The sequence below is a fragment of the Ciona robusta genome, chromosome 7 (assembly GCF_009617815.1).
Source record: "Ciona robusta chromosome 7, ASM961781v2".
Classification (NCBI taxonomy): Eukaryota; Metazoa; Chordata; class Ascidiacea; order Phlebobranchia; family Cionidae; genus Ciona; species Ciona robusta.
Window position 1 is genome coordinate 815,608 of NC_143241.1, and position 19,766 is coordinate 835,373.

At 35.4% G+C, this 19,766-nt stretch overlaps 3 protein-coding genes across 4 annotated transcripts; 2 read left to right on the plus strand and 1 right to left on the minus strand.

Annotated features, from left to right (window-relative positions):
• Positions 1-863: 863 nt before the first annotated feature.
• On the minus strand, positions 864-4,113 carry LOC149733268 (carbohydrate sulfotransferase 3-like). Its single transcript, XM_089881230.1, has 5 exons — positions 3,421-4,113; positions 3,117-3,311; positions 2,379-2,543; positions 1,964-2,182; positions 864-1,571 (listed from the first exon to the last, which is right to left on the minus strand). Exons 1-5 carry the CDS (start codon positions 3,804-3,806, stop codon positions 1,229-1,231), a joined length of 1,308 nt encoding a protein of 435 aa, XP_089737356.1. The 5' UTR covers positions 3,807-4,113; the 3' UTR covers positions 864-1,228.
• A 1,413-nt stretch (positions 4,114-5,526) lies between these two features.
• LOC149733269 (uncharacterized) lies at positions 5,527-8,881 on the plus strand. Of its 2 annotated transcripts, XM_089880587.1 has the most exons (6): positions 5,527-5,692; positions 5,752-5,852; positions 6,801-7,036; positions 7,325-7,511; positions 7,824-8,032; positions 8,328-8,881. In XM_089880587.1, the coding sequence occupies exons 1-6, from the start codon at positions 5,649-5,651 to the stop codon at positions 8,634-8,636; spliced, it is 1,086 nt and encodes a 361-aa protein (XP_089736713.1). In that variant the 5' UTR covers positions 5,527-5,648; the 3' UTR covers positions 8,637-8,881. The 2 variants fall into 2 exon arrangements, with proteins under 2 accessions (XP_089736713.1, XP_089736712.1); XM_089880586.1 differs by lacking the exon at positions 5,527-5,692 and having other exon boundaries at positions 5,699-5,852.
• Positions 8,882-13,993: 5,112 nt separating this feature from the next.
• On the plus strand, positions 13,994-19,564 carry LOC149733270 (P-selectin-like). Its single transcript, XM_089881031.1, has 9 exons — positions 13,994-14,154; positions 14,897-15,106; positions 15,543-15,743; positions 16,142-16,318; positions 16,669-16,839; positions 17,127-17,276; positions 17,848-18,024; positions 18,399-18,569; positions 19,069-19,564. Exons 1-9 carry the CDS (start codon positions 14,088-14,090, stop codon positions 19,224-19,226), a joined length of 1,482 nt encoding a protein of 493 aa, XP_089737157.1. The 5' UTR covers positions 13,994-14,087; the 3' UTR covers positions 19,227-19,564.
• The last annotated feature ends 202 nt before the right edge of the window (positions 19,565-19,766 follow it).

Here is a 19,766-nt window from a genome sequence, read left to right on the forward strand (position 1 = left end):
ATGGCAGTTTGACATTTATAACCAGCAAAACACTCTTTGTGACCAAACTTAATGGCGAAACTTGTAGTGGTATCAAAAACATACATACATGCTTCTTAGTAATGAACCTTAATACAAAGAACTAATTCACTACGTGGCCGAAGCCATACACGATACTAATAAAGCACACGTTGAGAATGCCACAAGAATTTATTAACATACCAAAATATTACACATGACGCCCTACATAAGCGCTGCAAAACTAACAAACGAAGTAAACTAACTCAATAGAAAACTAAATACGAAGCCATATAAAACGATGAATCTTACAGCATGAAGCAAATCGTACAACACAACCATATACGCTTACAATGTAGTACCACTCACATACGACCACACGCCACTACATTCATCTGTCTAATATGAGACGTTGTAGTGACTTTGGATTTCAAACTCGCGTCTCACATGCTCGTATAATGCTCAGTAGCGCCCTCTGACGGTTGATAATAAATAAACTAGCTCTTGTATATCTTTCGAAACTGCATCAGTATAAGTATTTTTTATTAGTTACCGTGTTACCCAATATGTCAGTTTAGAGCCGAAATAAATGAACGACCATCTGTTGATATGCATTAAATATTGCGACGGCATGATTATGATATTGACGTAATATTTCCCAGCAAGCTAAAATGGTAGTTTTTCTCAAATTTTAGTTTCTAAATTTGGTCTAAGTATTTTTAATATGAATGAAATTAACTTGCTTTGTCCTCACGTGGCTGGAAAATGACAGTCGTTATAACATTAGTGTGGTTTCATACGTTTCGTGCGAGCCTACCAAAAGCTAATGCAACTTACATTCATTAGGTTCATTCATTCACAATCTATGGGATTATGACAGTATTTTATTCCGATTTTGTGTTTAATTTTTGTATTGTGATTATTTTAAAAAGGTATAAAATTGAATAGCGATTGAAACACAGGGGGTATAAAACCTTAAAAATCATTTAATATTTGTTCACTTGAAGATTAAAAAAGATTTTGTAATACTTGTTGCTAACTAAAAAATAAAATAAAAATTGAGAACTAAACTCTGGTTGACATTCATTCTAGTACAAGTAATACAACAAAGATAAATAAAAAAGTAGAAACGTCAGGTCAGTGATGCGTAGGTAAGGTCGAAATAGCACTGCATGGTTATATAAAAATAGTTAGAAATATTAAAGTTAGAATTGCACACTGTGTGGTATGCCTAATTATAATAATTTGGAATATCTTGAAACAGATCCACAGAGGTGTCTAATAAGTCAACGATGGTTTTAACTTTATGGTAACCAAATAAGTCCATCATGTGTCCACATACTGACTGTATGTTAAGTACCATAGTTAGGTTTGTGTCACCCCTCCATTTAGTAGCTTGTTGTGTAATGTTTCGCTTCGTGCTGTACATGCCATTCCCTGTCGCTTGGGTGTTTTTTTGCAACCAATCAAGGACATCCTTGTGCTCAAAATTAAGACTTGTGGAAACTCCACTATTAAGAAATGCTGACATTTGCTTTAACACTGTTTTGGGATCCGTTAAAATATCTTCATATCTGCAAATAATATAATGACAATGATATACAGAAATACACACTGCTATAATTTGATTAAATAAAAATTTTAATGATTGTGTTGAAAATAAAACAAGCACTTTGCTGTATTCTGTCTCTGACACTTCGTTAAACCCATGAAATAGCCAACCTTGCCAGCTACTTAACTGCAACAACTAATTTCTAACACCAAGCAACGGTAAAATAAACAGCAGACCTTGATTAGGATTGCTTTAACCACTTTAAATGATGTCCAGTAATATAAAAAGTTCTAAAGCTGAAATTTACTACTATCCTCAATCCATTATACTAAGATGTTACATGGAAAATTTATGCTATAAATAAGAAGAAATGTAGAAACCTGCACAATGAAAGCATCAATATGAATGCATTACCTGACAACCATATAGTTGCCTTGTAGCCATTTATTATTCGGATTCGATCTTCTGTTTTTAAATGCTTCTAAGTTAGATGCGTCAAATTTACAATTGACTTTCATTTCTTTGGTTATATTCCCACGTCCAAAATGCATTCGTAGTCGTGACAACGCAGTGGCGCGGGGGTCGCGAACCAAGTGAATGATTTTAAAACTTGTACCAACTTTTGCCCTGACACTGCAAAAAACAATGTTTATTAGCAATAGTATTTGCCAAATGTAACCAAACTATAACATAAAAATACACTATTGTTTGAATTAAAATTGGTTGACTTTATATGAAATTTTAAATTATATGTAATTAAAAACGAAATTCTATATAAAATATAACGGTAACTAAATAAATAAACTAAAAATAATGATGAGATCAAAACCTTGTTAAATGATCTAAATGGCACGCTCGAACGGTTTTTATGACTCGTAAATGGGCATTGTTACATTTCATCTCTATCTGCCTCACAGTTGGGTGCTTGTTACATTTCGAACATGTATTGGTAGATGGGCACAAATCTTTCGTACATAATGCTTTAGTGCTGGACCTGTGGTAAAAATATAAACATTTATTGTCAACCAACAGTAACTATTATTTTTGCGGGTTAAAACCAAAAATAAAACCCAGTGTCATGCCGCATTAGATAAAGTCACTTAGTTAAGGAAGACAACCAGATTTAAAGCTGATATAATTATAAGCCTCTGTGTCATACACTTTAAAAAACATGTTGTCAAAATAAAAAGCACTCGTGTTATTCTATTGGTTTTACATAAGTACATTATTATAAACTCAATAAAAGAACACGAATGAATATAGCTTCTTTATATTTGTGTGGCCTGGTAACAACGGTCGTTATATAACTTTGTGGGTAAAACTTTTTAGTAAGTTTTTACACAGCTGATAATTTAGACCTTCCATTAGTGACCACTGGGTTGGAACAGTTCCGTTAAGTGTCTTGCACACACAAAATTACAAATGCAACAGTGACAAGCATCAAATCCAGAATACTTTGGTTGGGACGTGAGGTATCTAACCCCTTTAACCAAAGTGCCAGGTTAAACATAAGTTTCAGTCGGCCCACACACCTCTATAATGATAACAACAATGACTTACAACTGACCTGAAGCACACCGATGATTGCTTGCATTTCATCAAGTTAGTTATTCTACGTTTAAGATGGTCTTTATCAGATGATTTGTGAACCAAACTCTTGGCCTCACTTAAACTATGTTCTATAATTTCCACGATTTTGTTCATCTTACAAGTCAATGCACTAACTAAAGTAGAAATCTTTTCTTGGAGATTGACATCACATCTGTTAGTGAATTAAAACTATTTACAGATTAATACATAGTAATATATATATACTAATTTGTTTAAGTACAAACTTTTTTATACTTACAAGTATAATATAACAATCTTACCTATCTTGCAATGGAAATAAAGGTTCAAAGAAATAAAACACATCAGGATTTTGGTTAAATAGTTGCCCGGTGAATGAAGAACCTGTTCTCATGGATGTCAATATAACAAGACCTCTTCTTTGCATGTCATCCATGAAACTTGTGCTTTGGTTCGTATTTGCAGCAGCGGCGTTTAATGCATTCATAATAACTTTGTCATTATGCAAGTTAAAGCTTCTAATATTGTCTCTTTCATCTTCGAAACTGAACTTCACAGCAGTAATGTTTCTAACCGTAACAATTTTCTTGTCCACGTTACGATACCGAACATAATACAACCACAAGGACGCGCATATTATAAACAACATCAGCAGTTGAAACAGTTTCAGCTTTTTCCACCGACGCATTTTAAACTATATCTCCAATTAAGGCGTGGCAATTGGTTAGGCCCAGTGACCAGCTCAGAACTAATGCAAGGCAATCGGACAGCAGCGCAATGGTAGCCTATTCGACCGCTATCGGGCTAGTTAGAGATACAGTACCCACAGAAATAAAAAAGAATAGAAGGCGCATCTCCAATGTCGGCAAAGGAGAGAGCACGATACACTGTCTCTCTTTCGCGGGTCGTTCCCGTTTACTATTGTAGTCAATGGAGTCGATGACGTTTTGTGTAGTTTTTCTTCGTTTTTTGACTTAATTTAAAGTTATTGTGTAAAAAAACTATTTCCTAATACATATATATTTCTAAAAAAACGTTTGTTTGAAATTTTTAATTAATTTTTTTAAATAATTAAATTTCCTAAACAAGTCGTAAACTGTAAGCGTTAACGTACCAAATAACTAAACCAGCCTAACAAACTTGAATAGTTGGTGTAGTTTTTAAAAGAAACAGCTAAAACCGTCCAAAAATACTATGCGCCTATCTTTTACAATGGAGACGAAGGGAAATGGGGACGGAGTTGGCGGTCACGTGAATAGAAAAAAGAATATATCACGGTTTTGGAAAGTTGCGCGTTCTACTCTTTTTTATTTCTGTGACAGTACCCCAAAAGGTAACGAAGCGCAAGGGGGCGCCGAGTAAAAACTGAATACCCACTTTTCATCTATCATACCTCATGGTCTACTAAAGATATCATTAGCATTTTTTGAATTGTTGTCAATTAATAAAGAGATGATAGTACTAATTCGTGGTACCAACCAAAAACCGTCATGTATTTTAAATTTAGAAATATTGGGCATTTCCATCTTCCCCCCTCTATACTTTACTTTTTAACATAAAGTGATTTAACCAGCTAATCCGCATGTCCATTGCAGCTATACCGATACCTACAGGGAGTATCTTTACCTACCTACACTCCCTTACAAAACATGAAGGCGTTTCCATTGATCCGCAAACCGTACTCTACCGTACTTGGTATTTGATATACAATTTTAACAAACCTCATGGTTCAAAATGGCTTGAAGCAATGGTCGTTATAAGTGTACAGCGTACCCATATGCGACCACAATAATGGTAACAGCGATAAGCCTCGAACCCGTATATGTTCTGGGCTAAAAGCAAGGCGTTAACCACGACTAAATGTAATGACCGAGCACAGGAAACGTACAAATAGTTTGTTTTGTGCTTCAGATTCAACTAAGAATAATATCTCGGGTATTGAGGCGTGTGTACATAAGCTACCATTGTTCGAATCGTCAGTGGTATAGAAGCGCTTTGCTGTAACTGCAGTTCTTAGCTTGTGTTTATTAATGTTTACTTTTCCAGCAAACGTATAAAGAAAAAGGTAGTTTACTTATGTTTAAATAAACGAAAGAATTTATGTGTAAGAAGTTTTGTAAATTGCTTGCAAAAAAATAGCACTAAAGCAATTGCTGCATAAAAGACATTCCTTATACCGAAGAAAGCAAGCTGTTGGTTTGGTACATCATATCTTTATATGGTGTCAGTGTACAGCGTGCTACAAGCTAATGTTTAAAGAAAGTTGTGCTTCGGTTTCGTTCCTCGACACAATACAAATTAGATCATATTACATAGCTATGATTGTTTGTGGGTATTTAAACCGATCGTATCACAAGTCAGCAGTGTTTACCGTAACATTTTACATAATGTTTAACATTTGAAGAAAATTACAAGATAGGCAAATATATCATTTATTTATTTTTATTTTAGTTTTTTTAAATAAATATTTTTTTTATTTTGGAAACACTGAATTGGCTTTTGGAACAATCTGGGCTTTAAATTTCACGCTATGGTGTTCGAGCCATCAGTTGACGTGGGTTCAGCGCAGGCAGGGTGAGTATGTTTTTATATGGGTTATATAGCTGTTCTTATGTTGGAACTTTTATTCGCAGAAAAATGGGCGCAAATAAAAGCAAGAATAAAAACAAGAAGAAGGGAAAGTCGGATGAAAATACAAAGAAAGAAGCAACGATAGCGGAACTGGCACATTTAAGTAATATCTACTTATTGAGCACGGTAGTGGTCATATAGATCCTTTTTCGTCGAACAGTTGTTCTTGGCTTTGTTGTTGTTGATAGGGCGATTTTTTCCGCACTTATCCTAATTCTCAATTCTAGCATTTTCTTTAATCACTTGATTGAAATCAAATCGTAATATATATAGTAGGGTGGGGGAAGATGGGACACTTTTTCAATCTATTTCCTCCTCCAATTTGGTAGTAAACAAACAATCAACGATTTTTTATAAAACTTTATCCTCGTGGCTCCTATATAGACCGTTGTTAATTTTTCAAAACACGATCAGGGTATTTGGATATTATGTGCTAAAGGTGTCCCATCTTTTCCCACCCTACTATATTTATAATTTTTAGGCTAAATTTTCAGATTTTAAACCGCACAATTAGCGTGTGTGCACCGAAGCGTAGACGAGTGCTTTTTTCTTATCGTCAGCTTCGGCATAAACACCGCGTCTCTCGTTTCTTCGCTCGTTTAGTTTACTGCTTGTCTTAAGTTTAATGAGTTATAATACACGAATAAATGTATTCTATCTACTGCTCCAGAGTCACCAATGGCGACTGAAACCCGCTTTGTTGGTTACTTTTGATTTGTTTTTGATCGATCTCAGTCGATCATTGTAGTGATAGGGTTAATTAATAATATGCTAATTAGTTTATACCGTGCTCATGCATTAGATCTGTGATCTCTTGTTTAAACTGGTACGTTAGACTAAGATGAAAGGTGTTTATATTCTCTATTTATAAAAAAAAAACAAAGAATATTTACAGAATCCTATAACTGTATTGTCGTGATTCTATAGGAGGGTTTGTTAATTTAAAACACCATCAGGAAATACGGGATAATATGAGCTAACGGTATCAATCTTGCTAGTCATATTGAATTGAATAGTTTATATAGATGTGTATGATGTTTAACTTTAACAGATGAAGATCGTAAAGATATTCAGGAAGATGAAATAGAAGAGAAAATTGAAGAAAATGGAAGTTCAATTATCGGTGAAAAGAAAATGAATAAAAAGAGAAAGTTTAAGAAAAGAAAGAACAACAAAGATCTTGAAAGGGAAATTGTGTTTTCGAATCGAACCATCAGCAATCTATCACGAGCTCTTGCATCTAACGAGTGGCTCAAACTTGCTTATGCTTTGGGCTTCCTACCACAGGTAAACTTATCTACTTATCACGATTAACCTATTGTGGGTATATGTGTATTCGCGGAAGATACTTAACGGCAATCCAGTGTTCCCTGATTCATTGACTATATTGCCAGGCTTATATATTAAACATAGGAAACATCAAATAAATTATTGCTACGAAGTTACATAAGCGGTAACTCGAAAGCGGGCATGGGGTGTATGGAACAAAACACACGTGTTATAAATAACGACTACCCGATACACAAGTTAAACTCATCCCTCAGGTATATTTTGCATTATTTTCTACATATCCAGGGTATTGCGCACTTTACTGGAAGGGCAAGCTCGGCACAGAACTCGTACAGTCAGTGTAGTTTAATGTTAAAGACATGGAGGGGTCTGACGTCACACGAGGAGATTCTGCCTCGACTCTGCGACGCCCTCCAACGGATAAGGAGACACGACTTGGCTTTAAAAGTTGGTCTTGAGTTGGCTATTAAAGGTATGAATTGTGTTTAATATATTTGTAAGATATAAGTAGATTCAGTACAATCATTGCACCATAACCAAATGCATTTCTAAAACAGCACGTCCTTAAACATATTTATCGGAATGCATATATAATAGATTTTGAATGAATGTTTTACCCTCGTATGACAGCAATAATAGCAGCGTTGAGTCTCGAACCCAGATTTCTGAGTCAAGCACGCTAACCATTTGCCACGTGCCGGATTTATATTAGTCTCTTTGCCCCAGATATTATGGGCATACATATTATTATAATACAACTATAATATTCTGTATATTATTTCAGCTTCACCAGATAAAACCAATCAAAAAGACCCCACATTACTTCCCGAGTTGTTGAAACTAATATCAGAAAACAGCGATGTTATAGCGCCACCTTACGAGTCGAGCAAGATGACATTATCCGACTCAAAAATAAGTTTCCTGGCTCGACAAATATTAGCAAGAGAAGAATGGAAACGACTGGCTTACGCGTTAGGATTTATACCAGAAGAGGTAAAATTTAAACGCATATTTATGCGCGCTTTGATATAATATTTAGTACTGTGAAGTAAGATGGGACACCGTTCTGTTAGAGCGCAAGGCTTCGGTTGTATAATTCTGTAAATAATGTTTGTTTACTACCAAATGTGATGAAAAAAGTAAATAAATTGATGTCCCATCTTACCCCACTTTTCCATAATACAAAACCTTATTAGTAACCTGATATAGTGAATGACATTGAAGGTTAAATGTTGCCTATAACCATTAGGTTTTCCTTTTCTTAGTTGATATTTATTTCTTTTTAAAGGCTTCACAAATTATCGCATCCGCAAGCAGTTCACAAAACCTTTACACACAAGCACACATGATGCTCACTAGGTGGCGTGATCGCACAGCCCCTGAAAAAATCACGGGGTGTCTGAAAGCAGCGTTCATTAGGATTCGAAGACACGATCTGGTGTTCTTGCTCGATATTGGCGCAATAACCGCCCCTGCAAACCAGAATGGGGATTCACTTGAAGATAAAATAAGAAAGTTGAAAGATCAAATAGACAGAGAACCGAGTAATAGTCTCGGTTCGCAAATCGTTGCAAAGTTCAAAGATCTTCAATTCTAATAAAGTTAAAACGTGTTGTAGTTGTATCATAAATCCGCGTGTTTGTGCATTTACAAATCGGACAAATTGAAATTAATAGTTTACAATTTACATGATGTATAAAGTGGTTATAGTGCGGGTAAGTTCGAAAAGGATGAATGAAACTTATTTATCTTTGCGTGACGTGGCAACGACAGTCGTTATAACACGGATTTAATTGTGTTTTGTATTTAATAAAATGTATTAAAAGAATTACAACCAACCTTTGTTTGAATGTAATTTCAATAAATATATAAATAGAATGAAAAGGTGTCCCATCTTCCCCCACCCTTCTATATATAAACTGCTGTGTAATACCCGATATGTAAATTATAGTGGGAAGTCGGTAGGTGCTGTTTGGCCTCAGCGCTAATAAGAGAGCAACTCCATGACAGTAGTATAATGTCACCAACATGAAATTACTCTCCGACACGCACTGGACAGTTATATATTTTCCAACTTGGCGAGCCTAGTGTAACAATGGGGATCTTACGACAAGATCCTACTTACACGTACAAGTTTCACAATATACCATTTGGCTGAATTTAAAAAAACAAACATTGAAGCTATATACGCAAACTTTGCTAATTGCTCATAGGCACGTATATAGCAACATAACTTAATACTTATTGTGGTGTATTTCATATCAACATTAAGTTAACGCACGATTGTAGCAAGTCTGTATTAAAACAGTTCAAACGTTCACACCTGCGGATTACGTTCATTTACATTCCTACACCTGGCATTAAAACACGCTGGGGTTAAGACTACCTAGTTACAAGATAAGAACGTATATTTCTGCTACACCCGCTTCGCCATATCTATACCTCGGAAACTAGCTATATGCTCTATTGCGACTCTCCAGTTATCTAAAGATGAGAATAATTAAAGTTTCGCGTACACCGCTTTAAGTATATTATTTATGAAAACATTAGCTCGCACATTCACGTGTGTCTGCTTTTGTGTTCAAGTTGTTCTAACGCCACGTAACCATGGTGGCTATAACGGCAGGTATACGAAACACAAAGCTTTTTTATATGGTTTGTTAGAAAAGGGTTTTCTGGTGCGACCATGGAAGCAATACCTTATCAAAATAAGAGGAAGCGACAAACCCAGCCCCTCATACGTAACGGGCAGCAGATGTTTATATTGGCAGCAAGGCGAATAGACCAGGCTATTCAAGTTCGTTATACGGAACGAAGCAAAAAAGCAATTGTTCCTTTCTCCGCCACGTTGTAACCAAATCGTAATACTTACTATATATATGCGTGGATATGGAAACAAAGTTAATATACGATTTTATTACATAACGAATTACAAACTATATCACCATGCCCCCAAACTCCTATATTGATTCTCCACAAATATTTAAATAATAATATTCTGTATATTAGAAACCAAAATCTTATAGGCTTTAATTACTTTTAAATTTCCGATTTAGACAAATTAAGACAAACATCAAGTTACGAAACATTGATTAACAAAATTTTATCCAATATTATTTAGGCGCTTATATCTTTCATTAGTACGCCCCTTTTATAAGTAACTACACCTTCGAATATTTGACTGCATAACAAACCCACTACCAAACGCTGTGTGCTGCTGGGTTAGAACTTCTGCCCCTCGCTGTCACCTATGTTGCGTGACTCGAACTATGCGGATTGAACCTCAATCTCCGGCGGGTTGGGTTGACGTTTTCATGTGCGGTGTAGCAAGGAGGTTACGGATCGAAGTTTGAATTTGTAAAGAAAGTTAATTACTTCAAGAACCACAGGGTGTGCTATGAACTTGGCGGGGCGACAAACAAACTAAAACATAAAATATTTTTGATCTCTCCGAATACAGTTACAAATATAATTGGACAACGAGTAAAAACTATTTGAGTAAAACTGTCAACTACGTTTTGTTGCTGCACAAAAATTTAAACGGAATGGAGTAACAAGCGGTTTTAATTGTTCTTAACACGATCAGAAAATACGGGATATTATGCAAACGGTATACCATCTTACCCCACTGTACTATATACGCCTTAAAACCACTGCGGTTTTCATTATATTACCAAACGCTTATTTCATACGATTTGATCTTAAATGGAAAGGAATGTTTGAAAAATAGAGATTTGCTCTGACGTCATTAATTTTTTTGACATTTTGTCAGATTTGCTTGTGTTGGTATATTGATCTTATAATGTAGTAATGTATCATGGTGGAGGGTTAGTACTAAGGATGGGAAATATTAAGTTTATAAATAAATCTGTAAACCTTTGAGGTGTTTCTGTTTATACTATATCGCGATAAATATTTACATTTTTCCCTTTGTACAGTGGCCCATGTATTTAATACCTTGCAACAATTCAAGCGAGACAACCAAGGGGCTTATGCACGCATTGCGTGGTACACAGTTATTGCGATTACTTGCTGCAAAAATACAAGGTCACAGCATCACCACACAAACCACTACAAAAAGAATATCCTATGTAAATTTAAATTGTTGTGTGGCTAATTGTTCAAAACACGATTAGAAAACAGATAATATGGCATTTAGGGGCTAACGGTATCCCATCTTACCCCACAGACTGCTGTGTAATAATCTGTACAAATATGACAGAATAGCGATTTATTATTTTACCAATATACATATTTCATATTATTACAAAGCACTATAGTCATACTTAGTACCGATGTTTTATTCCTTGATTCTAATACTCACTGTAGGGGAAATCCAGGTAATTTGTTACTGCCACGAAACTTAACACTTACATACTGACAACTTAGTTCACACGCGTATCTGCCTATCGAAGATCTGTTTCATTATTACACGGACCATTTGTTCAGCAACACCAAAACCCTTTGACTTTCCTGAGATTACAGGTTTGAAACATTGCCGTTAAATGATCTCCGCGAACCGGGTATAAGGCTCATGCTTCGCCGCCATATAGCACGCTTCAACTATTACAACGCCCGGTGACGTTGGTCACGTGCCTGTCTCGCACTTGGCGTTTCATAGAGGCTTCAGTGAGATACTCGATTGCGACCCGGGGTATATGGGGTGCATTGCGCGACTTCGTGCGTACATTCTTCGTCGTTGGCGGCGAATGAAACTTTCGTCGTGGCCATATATGTTTAAAATCAACACTACAGCAATAACTGGTATACGATAAAACAATATAAATCTTTATTTGTTTTGCTTTCAAACAAACGAAGATCAGATTAATTAAAACGAAGGGAGGGAAATTAACAGCAATACGACCATTGTTAAAACAAGGTACGAATAAGTTGTATACTTCAATGAAAGTGTCAAATAAAACATACTTGTCACAGCATATAATCATATATTGTAGCAAAAACTGTGACGATCAAATATACAGAGAGGAATGACTTAGATAAAGTTCAGTTAAATCTATAATATCAATGCTAATCACATAACAAAGTTGTACGTTGTATACCATTGGTATACTCACTTACAGACAATAGTTATCTCCCGAGGTTTTTCGTGCAATTTGACTGCATTTCTTTTTATTGTTAATCAAGTGCGAATTCTGGGCAGAAAACATAACTTGTAGCAAATACAGCATGTTGTAATTTCAAGAAAGCTGTTAGAGACTAGCCTGCCCCAGTTCTATTTAGAACGATACATTTTCGAGAACCTCCTTAACCGTTAATTATTTGTGTATTAGGCTATGGCTAAAATTATTTTCTTACAGTTTTGACGAATAGGTTTTTTATCGTATAAAAATTTTAATGTTCAATTATTTTTCATATTTTTACTGTTTAAAGTTTTAGCGAATATTCCATGAGTCCCAACAAACAGCGATTGTGCAACTCGGGACGCCCACTTGCGGATTGAAGAAACCATTCTCTTAAAAATAGATATTTTCAATGCCCCACGGCCGGGTCTGTCTTTTGTTTCTGATACCAGAGAACCCATGTCGATATATTGCTGATGACGTAACATGGAGTACTGTTAGCACTTATATTCCATATTTTCTACTTGTGTTTTGGACAATTGAAAACGTTTTATTTACAACGCTGTTTTAGAGCAGTGGGAATAAGGTTATATAATTCTGTAAATATTCATTGTTTAACAAGTGGGACGGTAAAAGTAAATGAAAACATGTCCCATTTTACCCCAACCAATCACATCATTTATTATCAATACTATAACTATATTTACTACATATAGCGCCGTATAAAGTTGATGTATATATATCTATATATATCAATATAAATTAAAACGTAATTAAGCAAAGTATAAAAATGTTGTTTCGTTTTTGCTCTTATCAATTCTACCTCCTGTGTTTATTACTCAGAAATTCTAGGAGAAAATTGACGCCTCTGGTTTTTCCCATTTCGCACAAACCACTTCTAAGAAATTATCTCAATGAGCATGTGACTAAAAAAATCTATTTTCCATTCATTGTCTTGTTCCTATAATGGTATATTTTAGTTGAAGTACCCCTTGGGTTTAGATCACTAAATTACCAAAAAAAAAATTTTTTAAAGTTTGTCCCCCAAAAAAATGCAAAATTGCAATGCGGGGCAAAATGGCGAACAGCATAGAAAGGTTTTGATATTTATATTATTCTGGGCTTTTGCTGGGCGTTAGAGTAATGAGAATACTGTGAAACAATACTGTAGCAACTTCAACAAATGGACGAACTCTAACTGTTATAAAATCATGGCAAAAACCAATTAACCCTCTTTATTTTAACTGCTGCAGATAATTATTATGTTTAACATTCTGTCGATTAGAAATACGTGGGCGTGTCCTTAATTGCTATAACTATTAATAAAAAGAGATATACTGAGATTCAGCTCTTTCAATTAGGTGTTTCACGCAGACTAATATTTAGTTCCGTTCAATTACAACAATATTCACATTTTATCGCAATCCTAAATATGACATTACGAGACGTAATTTAAATTAAGATAATCTGATCAAGGAGTTCGAATAGCCGGAGGGGGGAATTTACTTTAACGTAAGCAAGCCTATATATATTGATTTGCCAAAGTTTCAAATTTATAATTAGTTTAGCGGATATAATGTGAAATTGGTATGTATTAGTTTGGGGAAAGATGGGATCTTCATGTTTGGGTAGAACGGGCTATACGTGCCCGCTGGGGTAAGACGGGAAACATAAACTGGGGTAGAATGAGACAGCTGGGTTATGGTGAGATGCGACGCTGTATAGAATGTTCGATTTTCATTCCCTTATAATATTTTGTTTGCTTGTAAACTAAGAATATTTACAGAATTATATGAACGTGTATCCCAAGACTCTGAAAGTCTCCATCTAACCCTACAGTACTTTAGCGCCGCGAATGTAAAAGACAGTCGTTAATTGTTTCAGACACGACAAGGAATTATGGGAACTTGTTGCTCACAATATATCTTATCCCACAGTATATAGGTATAAGTTTTAAAGGAACCGTCATGAGGTTTTTAGAGTATCTTATATTTGCAAGCTTTGTTTCGATATCAGCAGCATATCTGCCAGGAGGTAATATTTTAAAATTGAACTAACATTATTTTGCTGCATGTTATTCCAGGATTATTGGAGAGTGTTCTTACGATTGATGCTCGCACCGAAGCCGATTGCCGTTGTTAACTATTAAAAATCTGTGTTAAAATACTGGCACAAATGTATTTAAGTGTCCCAATTTCCCCCACCATACTAAATATAGTAGGATGGGGAAAGCGGGAGACTTAGCTCGTAATATCTAAATATATTAATAGTATTTTAAACAACTAACAACGGTCTATAAAAGTTGTGACGATAAGTTTCGAAATTCTTTGAGTGTTATTCGAACACCAAATTGGACCAGAAAATGAAATGAAAGGTGTCCCATCTTCCCCCACCCTACTATATTGGTTTAACTAAGAAATCAACGCGCCATAAATATCAAGTAATTACTTTTTTAAAAGCATGTGAGTTATTTACTTTATTTACACATGCGGATTTTTAATGTTTGGATGAAATAATCGTTAGAGCGGAGGCTTATAGTAGGGACGAATTTAAACGGGAAGTTTTTGTTTTCTTATTTGCTCAATTGGTAGTAAAAATATTATTTACAGAAATATATATACCCGTATCCCGCCGATTTGTTAATAGCACGGTTTGAAAATATGGATTTTAGATGCTAACTACATCCCACTTTACCCCACCGAACTATATACTTTGTTAATATGCTGACTCTGCTAAAATAACTATTTATGCGCTCAACTCTCTTGTTATATTGCAGCTTCTTCGCATTGCCCCCCTTTTGTAAGGCCAACTGAGTTTGTGACTTTCCGCCACCAATGTTTTAGTAAAAGCAATGCACTTGGTACCATTTGCATTGTTTATTGTCAACCGGGCTACACTCATTATGGTATACGATTCTCGCAATGTATGTCCGGTGGTCAGTGGAGCCCTTCACGTAGCAATGTCCCAACAGGATGCAGACGTACCGGTATGTGCTTTGTGGTTCTTAGTTTATTTAAGTTTTAGCAATTAATTCGAGTATAATTTTTCTCGGCTGTTTAATTTTTTGCCAGGTGGTAATGAAAACCCGTAAACCCCCCTACAATTCCTAACACTTCCCGCCGGCCTAAACTGTCAATGTTACAGAGAATTCTTTACAAATGCATGTTGCCACTTACGCACTGTTATGTTGAGTTTACATGCATCGTACATATATTATTGCAAACCAAACTATAATTAATTTTAATTAAGAGAAAAGTTCTGCAAACTACAAAGGATAGATTTTCTCTAATTGATTCAACAACCACGCATTTAACTGACATTATTTTTCACAGTTTTTATCCTTGGCTTGTTTTAACGACTGCCGTTTGGTTTAAGATATAGATAAAAGTTGTGTTAAACATTAAACACAAGATTTTGAACAGGTACTTTCACTCATTGCCCTCAATTTAGCAACCCTGTTCCATACAGCTATTCGTGCACGAATAACAACGTAATAGGTTCAGTATGTAATATTTACTGCCCTAGTGGTCAACAAATTAACAATGGTGGGATTTCCCAAACTACATGCCAGGCAAACGGACATTGGGTTTTGTCGCCTTCTTCCACATATTGTGTGCCCAGTGGTAAGATGGTACATTTTTATATAGTCACTTTTGTTATTAGGCATGAAGAAATCAATGTAACTTAGACAAGAAAGTCTTTGGTTCCACACACCTTGTGCCCGCTTACAAGTTACCGACTTACTGTCTATCTAACTTTGTGGCCAATTGTTTTAATGTGCGGCTTAAGGGAAAAAAACTCATTGGTGACCCGTGACCACTGAGTTGCTCAATTTCCGTTAAGTGTCTTGCCTGAGGACACGTTCATAATAGTGGCATCGACGTGCGTCGAATCCATATCCTTTTAGCTGGAGGCAGACGTGCCACTGCTTACCATGGTGCCAGACCCTCAGACCCATTTACAAAATTAATAAGTGATGGCATTTTTTACAATACAAACTCTTCTTATAACAATATTTCAGTTCAATGCCCAGTCTTACCAACAAACGTGGTTTATTCAACATTTTGTACAAATGGTAACAACCAAGGATCTGTTTGTAACTTTCAATGCCCACCAAACCAGGATATGTTTGGAACAAATTATTCAACTTGTGGAAGAAATGGGGAATGGTATCCAGCTATCAACACTCAATGTTCAGGTACTGCTTGTTTAGAAATTTAAATTCCTCTTGGCCTTGCAAAAGTGAACGGGGCTTTCCCTATAACGAGAATCTGATGACCCTAATCTAAAGAATTGTCTAAGTTGTCAGCCATACATTAAAAAATATAAAAATCTAAAGAACTAATTCATGAATAATTAAATATAACTCACTTTATCCTTACGTGTTGGAGAAACGACAGTTGTTATAACACAGGTGTTTCGTTATAATTTTTTAGTAATTACAGACTTTTCTACTTGATATTGATAGACGATAGTTGTCTGATACTACCTTAAGTTAATTAAGGACATCATTTAATAATATTACCTAAAAGTTTGTTAAATTTTCAGTTCGTTGTTTACCGGGTGTGCCAGTGGTTCGTTGTTTCGCCCCCCCTTGTGGAAACGCAAGATGTCCGATTTTATCCAACGCTGTGTGCCAGGATAATTACTGTGGGGGGTGCAACTTTAAGTTCTTTGTTAACGGGACTGAAAAGTCACGTCAGGAATGTATTATACAAGGTAGTTATTTCTGGATCTAATTATTTTAATGGTTTAAAATTTGGTTCATATATTATAGCCGCAGTGTTGTATTTATTCTAACTTCCATGTTTAAACTATAACTAAGAAAGAGAGTGTTGTGGGACGTGGGTTATTTAAATTTAACAAATTAATGGAACTTATTTATCCTTGTGTGACAGGGCACCGATAGTCGTTATCACACGGGTTTAAAACCTCGTGTCTATTTACAAGTTACCAGGTATATAACTTTGTGGGTGATATTTCTGGTAATGTGCATATTTTTTTAGACCGAAGTTGTCCTCTCGTAAGGGATCTTAGATGTCCGGACACTTGTGGAGTCGCAACATGTAATGGTCACCCACGTGCAGTGTGTAAGATGTGTGGCTGCAACCCAAGGTTCTATGATTATAATACCTTGCAACAAGTTACATGCATAGGTTGGTGTTTCGCACAAGTTTTTCAACAATATTCAATACAATGCTTCAATGTTTACGAATGAATGTAATAAATGGAATTTAGGGGTTGATTTTTCTTGCACATAAGTTTTATTTTTTGATGAGTTTTTATTTATTGTAAGCATGGCTGACAATATATAGGCACCTAACGTGGGTACGTAAGGTATACGAGCATGCCCTGATAAAACAGGGCACCAATGACTTGCTATGATTACCCAGAATAAATGCGTAAACGATTCAACATCTCACAAAGTGGTCTTAAAATCAACATTAATAACACAGTGGTGAAAGTGCAATGATCAGTCTTTCCCAATTCAATGTTAATAATGTAACAGCTAAGGATTGATATTAATAAATTTTTGCATAGAAACAGTTAGGGTTTTCACCCAGCATAAGCTTTGCAACTTACGGGTAACTTTTCAATGTTTATGTATGTTGACCACTTTTCCATGGTGGCGGGGTCTGGAATAGTGTAAACCTAAATCCAATTATCTGTATCCTGCGTATCATAAATAGTTAAGTTACATACGTTTGTACATTGCTTGTTCCACAGTTCAATGCCCAGCCTTACCAACAAACGTGGTTTACACATCATCCTGTACAAATGGTAACAACCGAGGATCTGTTTGTAACTTTCAATGCCCATCAAACCAAGATATGTTTGGAACAAATTATTCAACTTGTGGAAGCAATGGGGAATGGTATCCAGCTATCAACACTCAATGTTCAGGTATATTAATTATTACAACAAACCATAGACATTAGAGAAGATGGCTCCCAAATATATTTGTACTTTTTAAAATATCTAAAAAAGCAAAATATGTTTTTGGGGTTGCACCACTGCTGCCATTCTCTTGGAATAGTAAAGAATCTGTTGGATGCCGATGCGGCAAATATGGGCAAAAGTTCTGTTTACTCTTTACAAAGTTTGTTTATGTGACTTTGTGTCTTGTCCAATGACACAAATGCCTCAACAATAGCAACGACGAGCCTTGAACCCATAACCTCTGGGTAACAGGCAATCAAGCTACCTCTGTGTTGAAACTGCTTTGTCTGACTATTAATATTTATTTTGTCCAAAAATAACATGGAAATATATTTTAGTTCGTTGCCTTCCCAACCAACCCCAAGCAGCATGTTCTGAACTCCCATGCTCCCGCGCAAGATGCCCCGCCCACCCGAACGCTGTGTGCCAGGAGAATTACTGTGGGGGTTGTAACTTTAAGTTCTTTGTTAATGGAACTGAGATACATCGGCATGCTTGCTTGCCTAATGGTTCGTGTTTTGAATGAAAGTAACTTATTTATTGTTATGTAGTAGGGCAAAGAGAGTAGTAGCAACACAGGTGTTCTGTTTCATACACCTCGTGTCTGGTTACAAGTTACCACATATTTAACTTTGTGGGTAAATATTTTTTGATTAGATTTTACTGAAATTTTTTTTAAAAGAAGCAGCGACTTTTAAACACAGTATGGCAAGCTGTTGAAATTCTTACCATAACCATGGTTTCTACAGAACTTCTGTTAGTTGTAACTTTTATAATGAACACCAAGATGGAAAAGATATTATCTTTATATTTACTATTGATTGTTGTTGAAAAATTGAAATATGATATAATATTACTTAAGTATTTATCTCTTCGAATACAAGGATGAAAATCTAATTCAACAAAACAACAAAGGGCAGGAAATTAGCAGTAGAATGACTGTCAATAAAACATCTACTAGGTAAAACTACTTAAATGAAAGTTTTAACAACATAAATATTCCTTTAGATTGCTTCGATCCACCCCCCACACCATACGACTCCTCACAACGTTGTTTAGATCTTTGTTTAATTCTGTGTGATGACCATCCTAATGCTCTATGTCAGCCTTGTGGTTGTGAACGTAGGATGTATGATCATACAACGTTGCAGTTACTTAATTGCTGAGAATATGGTCCCCTCCTAATGTGGCGGTGATTTATTTTGAATAAACTTTCATGCATGGTAGATGTTCCTAATTATTTCCTGAAATCAAACTATCCAGTGAAAAATATTTTCGACATAGAAATTCATGCAGCATATCTATTTTTTATACATAGGCGTTTTAATATTAGGCAGCCACACCTTTGCATCTTATTATCATTTTGCTTTATGACAATGTGGTAATGCAAATTGTATCGGTAAGTTCATGCAGTTGATGGGACGACTGCTATGTTCAACCGAATGTCGTTCAAACTCTTTAATCAATGAATCAACATTTCCAATAAACCTAATATAACACAATAGTTCAACTTTTCTTAACACCACATTTACAAAACGTACAGATCTCACCCATTATAATATGTAAGTCAAAGATATTGTTGCTGTTTTTAGTCACATGACCAGCGCTTTACTAGTTTGAAAACTTGTTTTGCTATATTTTGAGCCTTCAGTATTCAAAACTGTAAATATTCTTAGTTTATTACCAAGTCAGACGTTAAATGGCAT